General features: G+C 41.0%; 1 protein-coding gene across 4 annotated transcripts; it reads right to left on the reverse strand.

Moving 5' to 3' along the window:
* Positions 1–1,432: 1,432 nt before the first annotated feature.
* On the reverse strand, positions 1,433–7,806 carry tmem147 (transmembrane protein 147). 4 transcript variants are annotated; one of them, XM_064305411.1, is made up of 8 exons: positions 7,650–7,805; positions 7,040–7,153; positions 6,425–6,494; positions 5,928–5,993; positions 5,380–5,516; positions 4,891–4,975; positions 3,302–3,423; positions 1,433–1,737 (listed from the first exon to the last, which is right to left on the reverse strand). In XM_064305411.1, exons 2-8 carry the CDS (start codon positions 7,114–7,116, stop codon positions 1,617–1,619), a joined length of 678 nt encoding a protein of 225 aa, XP_064161481.1. In that variant the 5' UTR covers positions 7,117–7,153; positions 7,650–7,805; the 3' UTR covers positions 1,433–1,616. The 4 variants fall into 4 exon arrangements, with proteins under 4 accessions (XP_064161481.1, XP_064161461.1, XP_064161471.1 ...); XM_064305391.1 differs by lacking the exons at positions 1,433–1,737; positions 3,302–3,423 and adding an exon at positions 3,437–4,325 and having other exon boundaries at positions 7,630–7,780; XM_064305401.1 differs by lacking the exons at positions 1,433–1,737; positions 3,302–3,423; positions 7,650–7,805 and adding exons at positions 3,437–4,325; positions 7,272–7,614.
* Between the last annotated feature and the right edge of the window lie 2,575 nt (positions 7,807–10,381).

Consider the following 10,381-nt stretch of genomic DNA (forward strand, 5'->3'; position numbering starts at 1 on the left):
GAAGACGCTTGCACTGACTTGTTAGTTTCTTCAGGCTCTACAGTATACAGACATTTTTGTGACCTCAAGAGACTCTGTTTTTTTTTCATCATTGTGACACAGCAGTTATCTCTGTAAGAATTGAGGCAGTCTAAATCAAATCAAGAACCTCATTAAAATCAAGTTATGTTTGCTGGAGCTGGCTTTGATCAGTAAAAATTGGAAAAAGAAATTGAGTTTTCAATGCGAGTGTGTTTTGGTAAACCAGGATTTGCAGCTGTCTTTGTCATTTGGTTGTGAATAATCACAAGAAAAGTCAACACTTAAGACATTTGAAAGATCTTTTAGGATCCAAAATGAGATGTTTTAAGATCCTGAAAAGACATTTAAAGATCCTAAACAAGATCTGTATGGATAATATCAAGATCTTTAAAGGTCTAAAACAAATCCGTCAAGATCCTTAAAAGATCTTTCAAGACCTTAAGGGATTCTGTCAAGATCTTTAAGGATCCTATCAACATCTGTAAAAATCCTATCAAGATCCTAAAGGATTGCATCGAAATCTATAAAGACCCTATGAAGATCTGAGAACATCCTAACATGAACCTTAAGAATTCCACCCAGATCTTAAAAGATCCTGTTCAAGATCCTTAAGGGTTCCACCATGATCTTTAAAAACTCTAACAAGATCCTTAAGGATACTACTAAGACACTGAAGGATCTTGGCAAGATGGAAATTAATCTGGCATATTACTGCCCAAAGTGGTTTTTTTTTTTAAACACACAACCAAGTTGTTCAGATGTCACAAATTCTATAGAATAAATAAATGGAGGTTTGAACTATATGTATTTGTCTTGAAAAGTGAACACCATTTCTGTAACCAAGTCTTCATTTTTATTATCCTCATTTGCCACTAAAATGCTGGTTAGTAAAAATGCCTTTATTTTTTTTGCTATTTGGCGACCTCTGCTGCCCAAACAATTAATTACAGGATGAGAACAAATATGCAGTAGGAATGCAACTGAAACCGCTGAAATACTGTTCTGTAGCTCGGCGGCCCTAAGGCCGAAGCGAGTACAACATGCAGTTTTCTTACAAATTCTTGCACCATCATTCAGCGCTGATGTGAAACACTAACTACACTCGAAGGGCACCTTCAATCATCTGTTAGGACAACCTGACAATCTGGTGATGTGAAGGAATTCCTTCTGAAAATCTCTGAAGATCAGGAACATGCCAATTTTGGCATCCCACAAAACGGTGGCACTGCTGATTGTGCAAGAAACAAGGTTTCCTGCTTTCCAACTTTAATTTTTTGTGAAAAAAAGTATTGATTATTTAAATTGCATGGGGTCTCAAGATCCCTGGTCAGTTTTGTTTTAAGTGTATGTGTGCACACTTATGCATATAAACACACATACACGAACACACAAACAATACCAGTCCAAACAATCAGCATAAGACTCTTTACTATGACAAATTTATACAATAAAAAAATGATCTGCAAACATGAATGACCACGTTTTGGCCCAACGACCATAATTTGGTCAATGTTTCAAGTGTCCAGAAAAAAACAAAAAAAACTTTTTTTTTTTTTTTTTTTACAACATATCCCAGAGGCCTTTCCTCTGGCCTCTCAGTTGCTGTGCACGAGTGTGATGAAGAGGAAGAGGGAACAGAGGGAAATGGCTCCCGTCAGCACCGCTTTCACCAGGAGGGACGTCCAGCTGCCCAGCATGAACACGTGAACAAACAACCTGAAGAGCAGTGCCACGCACAGACAGACACACAGACACACAGACAGACAGACAGACACACGCACAGACAGACACACAGACAGACACACAGGCAGACACACAGAAGGGAAGAATTAAGCTCATCGCACACAATGCCTCATCACAGCACTGAGTAGGTAGGCTCAGTTCTCTGCAGCACTTCACAAGAATGATGCAAAAGCTTTGGAAAAAGTACAAAAAAGGGCTTCTACACTGGATTCTAGTCTGGGGCGACATAGCTCAGGAGGTAAGAGCGGTTGTCTGGCAGTCAGAGGGTTGCCGGTTTGATCCCCGCCCTGGGCGTGTCAAAGTGTCCCTCAGCAAGACACCTAACCCCCAACTGCTCTGGTGAATGAGAGCCATCAATTGTAAAGCGCTTTGAATAAAAGCGCTATATAAATGCAGTCCATTTACCATTTGGTCTGAAATAAATAAATGGTTCAAGAAAAGGGAAGATACTTCTCTACAGGCAACAGCAAAAGAAGATTGCTGGGGAAGATTTTCAGGTTTTTATGGAAACATTTTTAAATTGGACCACCAAACTGAACTGCAAACTAAGATAGTACATATGAGAACACTATGGCCAGAGTGGACTCATGTACTCTGAAGAGCTGATTATTTAAAATTATGAAATAAGAACGGGTGCCACAATAAATTAAATGAAATCAATGACATGCGTAATATTCTATTTGAAAAATGCATTATTGCAAATTTCTCTTCTTATAAAGCAAATGGGAATAAAGCATTCACATTTGACCTCCACTAAACTAAAGCATTCACATTTGACCTCCACTGAACTAAAGCATTCACATTTGACCTCTACTTGAATAAAGCATTCACATTTGACCTCTACTTAAATAAATCATTCACTTTGACCTCTACTTGAATAAAGCATTCACATTTGACCTCTACTTAAATAAATCATTCACTTTGACCTCTACTTGAATAAAGCATTCACATTTGACCTCTACTTGAATAAAGCATTCACATTTAACCTCTACTTAAATAAATCATTCACTTTGACCTCTACTTGAATAAAGCATTCACATTTGACCTCTACTAAAATAAAGCATTCACTTTGACCTCTACTTGAATAAAGCATTCACATTTGACCTCTACTAAAATAAAGCATTCACTTTGACCTCTACTTAAATAAAGCATACACATTTGACTTCTACTTGAATAAAGCATTCCCATTTGACCTCCACTAAAATAAATCATTCACTTTGACCTCTACTTGAATAAAGCATTCCATTTGACCTCCACTAAAATAAAGCATTCACATTTGACCTCCACTAACTAAAGCATTGACTCTGACATTCTACTTGACTTGGTGAAAGCTAGTTCACGGTATTGACCTCACTCCAAGATTCACATTTGACCTCCACTGAACTAAAGCATTCACATTTGACCTTCACTAAAATAGAGCATTCACATTTGACCTCCACTGAACTAAAGCATTGACTCTGACAGCGTTCTCGCAGGCAGGCTGTGTGTGAGAAGGCTCTGCGGCGGCGCGGTGGCACGGCGGTATGGCTGTACTCACTCCATCAGAAAGGCCTTGTACACGCACAGCCCCAGCAGCACCGTCACGGGGAGGCGGAAGCTCTTCGGCAGGTCGTAGCGCGTGAACATCCACACCACCGCTGCCATGGCGATGTAGTGCACCTGCAGGGGACACACGCAACCTTCAGGCGCCAATGCAGTCATCGCCAGTCCCGTCACCTTTCCTGCATTCCCTCACTCCCACAGCACGCCCTTATCATTACATTACATTACAGGCATTTATCAGACGCTCTTATCCAGAGCGACGTACAACAAGTGCATTAGTTCAAGGTGCAGAGGTGCAAAAGAAACACACTAGAGTGAAGATCGTAGTGCCAGAAGTGACCACATAGATCAGGACTCCACCCCTGTAGGGTAACCTGGTCAGCAAACAAACAAACAAACATTCCTGCCAAGTCCTGCCTAGCACTGAAATCACATTTGCCTAATCAGAATTAGACAAAAACAATCCTGCCAAATAAAAACTAAAGTGATCGCATTAGCCTAACTAGGTACAGTGAGCTAAACTATAGGCCAGGGAGGGGTGGGGAGAGGTGCAGCCTGAAGAGATGAGTCTTTAGTCTGCGTTTGAAGGTAGTCAGATTCTCTGCTGTTGTGACCGCCACGGGGAGGTCATTCCACCAGCGAGGGGCCAGGACAGACAGCAGACACGAGCGGGAAGTACAGACCCGAAGAGGGGGAGGTGCCAAGCGTCCAGAGGTGGCAGAACGGAGAGGTCTGGCTGGTGTGTATGGTCTGATGATCCTCTGGATGTATCCTGGTGCTGACCCCTTAGCTGCCTGGTATGCAAGCACCAAAGTCTTAAATTTGATGCGAGCCATAACAGGCAGCCAGTGGAGGTCAGTGAGCAGGGGGGTGACATGGGAATGTCTGGGGAGGTTGTAGACCAGACGCGCTGCAGCATTCTGGATGAGTTGCAGGGGTCTGATGGCGGATGCTGGCAGACCAGCCAGCAGCGAGTTGCAGTAGTCCAGGCGGGACAGGACCATCGCTTGAACCAGGAGCTGGGTTGCGTAGGTGGTGATTTATGTTTATGTTATCATTTATGTTATTAAAGAAGCGGCAGTTCAGTGCCGTGTGCCATACTGTATTTTATGATGTGTGCTGTAACCTAGAGACAGAAATGATTTCAATCTCCATGGAACTCACCGATAAAAAGAATATAAAAAAATGGAACGTGCATGAATCGAAGTCCTCAGCAACAGATGTATCAGGTCCCTGGCTGAACTACAGCTTGTCGCAGGCTAACTGTGCATGTCTAATGCGTATGTAGCTGGCAGGGACAGCAGTTCAAATTCACTGCAGACCCCACCCCCCCCCCCCATCATATTAACAGATTAACTTATCCACAGTGATTACAGAGCATGTTTTATTTTGAAATACTACTCAGTACAGTCGGATATACCACAGCGAAGCTATTTGGGGTATTTGTGCTGCCCACAAAGGCAGCACTGTACCTGGGATTCGAACCAGCAATCCCTTCAGTTACCACAGCATTCCCCCCTCCCCCCAGCCATTATAATACACTGCCTCCCTCTTCTTCAGGAGGCTGAACGGAGGAAGGCTTACCAGACTGATGTTGGAGTCGAAGCTCATCTGAATGTACTTCCAGTCGAACTCGATTCCCCGCGCCCCGACCCACAGCGGGATGCACCTGTCAGTCAGAGAAGAAAACATGGGCGCCGTTGGGCCATTCCTAAAATAAAGCACGCTCATAATACCTCCCTTAAGACAGGAGTGAAAGAGCCCAGCGGGAGAGATTAACCGTGAAAGACTGCATACGAATAGCAAAAGGCCTCCGAGCAACATGGGAAGCTGAATAACTGCTTAGCGTGAGTATGCGCGCGCGCACGCACACACACACAGGACTCCTGAAACCTCTATCCAGCAGTTCAGTGGCCATTTTACCACATCAGTACAGGGCAGCACGTCTAAAACGTGATGACTGATGCAATTAAACGTTCTGTGAAATGTAAAATTATATTATCCATAATATTACCAACAACCCTATAAAGTTTAAGCTTATATCATCTGAAATATTGGGGGGGGGGGGGATACCTTGACATGACCAGTTCTGCCGTGGCCCAGCCCATGGCCGCCACCATTATCTTGTATTCCCCCTTCCCAGCATTCCTGGACATGACCAGATGGAGGCCCAGCAGGTCCGCCAGGTCCACAGTAGCCTTCATAAACTCCTGTTGGGGGGGGGGGGGGGGGATGACCACACTCACGATTTACTAACTCATCCTCTGACCATCGAGACAAACCAAGCTGTTGCATCTCAAACAATGACAAGATAAAAGACGCTTCAGTTACATGTCCTGTTATGAAAATGTATACGCAATTACAAGGCAACATACCATATTTACAGGTAAAAAAGGAAACACTTTTAACAATAGGTGACATTAATTGACATTAAATAATGTAGTTAACTACTAACGACTGAAAAGATAATCTGTACAGCTTTGTTCATGTATTTGCACATCATTAATTCATGTTAACGACTAGTTAATGCCAGTTCGTGTGACATCACTGTGTGTTACCGATAAAAATAGAGCTGAAGTACACCGGTCTTTAAAATTTCTGAATATGAGTGAGTTGCTTACCCCAACAAAGTCATACACACCAGCCCCACCTTCCCAAGTTGGGAAAAACGTGGCAAGAAACAGCATCTGAAATGGGGAGTAAAATTAGCCTGGCTAACACAGAGAGTGGAACACGGAACAGAGAATTCAACGCTACACCCTGCTTAGGTTTAACAAGACAAAAAAAAAACTGAGGAGAAAGGACAGCAGGAGACTGATACAAAGAAATGTTAAAGAAAGAGTACCAGTTACCTGTTGTGCAATGTAATTAACCCGGACATGTTAGGTGACTAGAACAGGCTGACATGAAAGAGAACTAAGAGGAGAGACACTGGACACTCCACCAATAAGAAAGGTTCATATACCCTAGCCTTGTATATATATATACACTAATGATTTCTTCAGCTGGTGCGATTTATTCAGACAGGTATGTCCCTCTTAAAGGTATTTGAAGTACATAGATACTGTGCACACTATGAACAGTACACACACAATAAAATACGGGTGGGGTACGGTACCTTACAGAGCTGCACAAAAAGATACGTAGCCCCAGCTTGTACACATCTCCAAAATGCATTGTACTCCGATCTACCGAGAAAATGGCACCACATCACACAAGGCAAACAAATTCATTGACATGAATTACTACAACATACTTCCTGACTTTAAACGAAAGACGGTACTGTTTCCCTGTTCCTGGTCAATATTATTTGTCTTTGTAACACAGAGTGACGACGAGATGTAAATCGAAACATACACAATTGGATAAATTACAGTTTACTGACGCCTGAATCGTCCTCAAAGTTAAAAAAAAAAAAAAAATCTATTGGGAACTTGCGAGCTTTTTACACACAAGGCAATCTGAGTTAGCTCGCTAGAAGTTAGCCTAACTAGCTTTGGCCAACAGCTGTCATCACAAACAGACCCAGTTAGAGGATTTAGCACTGATCCCACTCAGACCTGCACATGACTAACAACTACCAAACATGAAATTAACTCACTAAATTCCTTAACATTACAGAGCCGTTCCTGATCAAAAAAGATAAAGATGGTTGGTTGCATAAAACGGACAGGCTATCAACGAACAAGACAGGTGGTCAACGAACGATTGCCAGCATTATCTCAATACTCACAGTCCACTGCATTTGTAGGTGATGAAGTACGGGAAATACGCCAAAGCGAAACAATTTCCGAAATGAAAAAGCGTCATTTTCTTCAGTTATCCGGGAACAAAAACACTCACGATCCTGATGAATAAAATCACAAACAGCATGTCTTTCTCAGTCCAATTTTCTCAACCAAGTAAATGTGCAATCTAGCATAAAACCACGGCTAACCAAAAAAGAGACCATGTGATTAGCTTACTAGCGACTGTAGTCTAGCCAACATGTATGAACGCTCATTATGGCAAAATAATAACACGCCAAGATACAACTAAATAACTACCCATCAGATAGATATTTGTTGGTAAACGTCGACTAAAGTAACGTAGCGTTGGATCGTAACTGTGGCTAATAGCTTGCTACTAGCTTCCATAGTCAGAGGAAGGGACATGGAAACGGAATGACAGCTAACACTAGCCTAGCTAGCCACCACTCATCACGCTACAAAACGTTTATAGAAATATATTCACTTTACACATGCATTCAAATTTATCATTATGTTTTAACTGCAGTAAGTTTTCAAATATTACTGTATTACGGTAAAACATAGCACAATTTACCCAAGAATTTGGAAACTTACTCGACTAATCCGCGTTTTGTACCCTGGAAAAGGACCTGAGTCCTACGTTCTAATCCCTCCGACCAAATTTTACGGCCACAAGATAACGAAAGTTCCGTCTGCATGAGGGAAAAAACGTCAAATGATCTCATGTCGCAGGCAGCCTGCATTTTGGTCGTGTGTGTTTTGAAATTACTTCAAGAAAACATTCATCAACAATTCCTCTGGTGGAATTGTTGTGTAGATCTGAAAGCAAAGAACGACTACACAGAAAAGAACGTGAGCAAATCGAAATGCAACACCCTTGCATTCAGATAAAGCAGAACACTGGTCAGCATACGCCATCTTGGTGTTTGTGTATCAGGTTTTGTAGTGGAGAGGACAGTATAAATTTTAAAGAAAAATGACACAAAATCACATGGCAGACAACGGATAAAAAGGCCTCAGAAATAAATGTATTTTATTGGGAATAATGACGCATCAGACAATAAATTGCCCACCTGTAATATCTCTGTATGGAAACTGGTTTTAAATTGGTTCAGAAGGTTAACCAGTAAAGGTTATGAGTGCCCCGACCCTGAATGTGCTCCAAAAATGGTTCACACAATCCAATTACAACAAGATACTGCATACAGAACTAAAGAAATAATCAAATGTTTATTTATTTGGAAAGGTTTATAGCAACTTGCGATATTTAGAGGGCCACACACCAAGGGTGCATAGGACCCCTATTCTTTTTGCTTTGCTAGGATTCTTCTTCTTCTTCTTCTTCTTCCTTGTCCACCTCCGCCTCTGGCTAAATTTTCACCCTGTTCCCATGCTGAAAAAGTCATGAAATTTGGCTGGCATGTTTGGTATGGCTGCCAAATAATTATGCATGGCACCCACACATTCTAGGCGGCATAGCAGTGCCACCAGCAAAACTGTCACACTGAAAAAATGATTACACCCACCCCATTTCACGTACATGCACCACATTTCCTCCACATGCCTGCAGTACCTCCTCATTGCGAACAAACCATTTTACAGGACCCACACTGTCCACCACATTGCATTTTCTGCCATTTGGCATTTTTTGAAAAACAAACTTTCTTTAAAAACAAAACAATGCTTGCCCGATTCTCACCCAATCAGCATCCTTGATCTACAGCATGTTGCTTTGTTAAATTGCAAGCCACACATGCCAAAAATAAGCATAATTATGCTCACAAATGTGCATCAATTGCAATGATGCTGCAATGCTGCAAGGAGATGGAAGCCATGTTGTTGAATGCGCATGCACAGGCCTGCAGTGTTACAGTGCAATATGGCCTATAGGGGGTGGTTTTTTCAAAATACTAATTTGCATAGGCTCCATAAGGCAAAATTGACAAATTGTCTCTCGGGTGCCGGAAAATAAATATAGAACTTTTGCAATATCGGGTATCACTGAATATGTATATTCAGAAATTGTGCAAAATATATTTAATCAAAGGTCCCTTAAATCCAGCCTGTAGTCAAATTTCTGAAATGTACTAATTAAAGAGAACCATGCAAGTCATGTGTATCAAATTTTGTGGCACAACCACTCTAGCTAGCACTTCAAAATTGCAATTTTGACAAAGTACCTCCCGATGTGCTATGGCTCACCCTTGGTGCTTGTCCCCTACATCACTGCTTGCAGCTATATTGCAGCTTATATTACAGCATTACAGTGATTTTTGTTGGTGCTTAATCTAAATGACATTTAGATTGTCAGTTAACAAACATTTCCAGACTTGATAGTAAATAACATAAAAGTAGTGAGTTGGCATGAAAGTGAGGTGTGTTGCACCCACTATTTAAGAAAAGATAAAAATTAGTAATTTATTTAAGTTTGGACATATTTTCAGGAACCTTCAATGATATTTGAGATGTGCTAATTCTCTGTGACTTTGTAGGACAGAAGCCTTTTTAGGATTTTCTGTGTATGGGAATCCTGTCTGTTAGAAAACACTGACATATATATTTACAGGAGAAAAAAGTTATGGGATGTAGCAACATTAGCGGTTTCCTGTTTTATAATTTTGTTGAGGTCATATGGTTGTACTCATGTTTCTGCACAAATGTTTGTGTAACCAATACAGAGGAATGTGGCCCTGAAAATAATTTACAAAGCAAAACATGCTCTATTCTAATGTACATCTCTCCTTATTCACCGTCTTCTTAAAGGCTCTCCGAATGGTCTTTATTATCACCGCTAGGTGTCACTTTTCATACTTAAGTCTTCAGGCCATGGAATTTACTTCTGGAGGGATGTGATTTATCTTTGCTTTTTGCATGTCTCATTGTTGTGACTCAACACCCAGTGTCAGCCTTTACTTTATGAAAATTTTCACATCAACTTTCAAAATTTATAGTATAAAAAATGACACTGTGTTGCTATGCTGTATTATGTGTTGCATCTCATGAAGTTCACTACATTTTGATATCTTTCTTTGTGGACCCCTGCTCATTCACAGCAGCTGTGTTTGGGGTGCTGTAATGGTGCAGTGCTACAATTAAACATGGTAAAGGATTTCTTTCTGGTCATTGTAGTAATCAAGACATAACCTTGTCACCCCTGTAGTCTTTCTTTGCATGTTAAATTACCTTTAAGGACTAGTTTTTATCTCACATTGCAATCAGCAGCTTCTGAAGATTTTAAGCAAATTATTATTTTATTCTAGAATTTTCTATAAATGCTATATGCACACAAACACAGACAAACAAATACAACAAGAACTACAGAAACC

Source organism: Anguilla rostrata, chromosome 1, assembly GCF_018555375.3.
Source record: "Anguilla rostrata isolate EN2019 chromosome 1, ASM1855537v3, whole genome shotgun sequence".
Taxonomy (NCBI): Eukaryota; Metazoa; Chordata; class Actinopteri; order Anguilliformes; family Anguillidae; genus Anguilla; species Anguilla rostrata.

What these genes read in the sequence shown, in the direction of transcription:
- tmem147 (XM_064305391.1), bottom strand. Translation starts at nt 7,116, where the DNA reads ATGACGCTTTTTCATTTCGGAAATTGTTTCGCTTTGGCGTATTTCCCG. An exon ending in ACCTACAAATGCAGTGGACT is followed by an intron (nt 6,495 to 7,039) that starts GTGAGTATTGAG and finishes TTTTCTCGGTAG; the next exon opens with ATCGGAGTACAATGCATTTT. An exon ending in TTTTTGTGCAGCTCTGTAAG is followed by an intron (nt 5,994 to 6,424) that starts GTACCGTACCCC and finishes TCCCCATTTCAG; the next exon opens with ATGCTGTTTCTTGCCACGTT.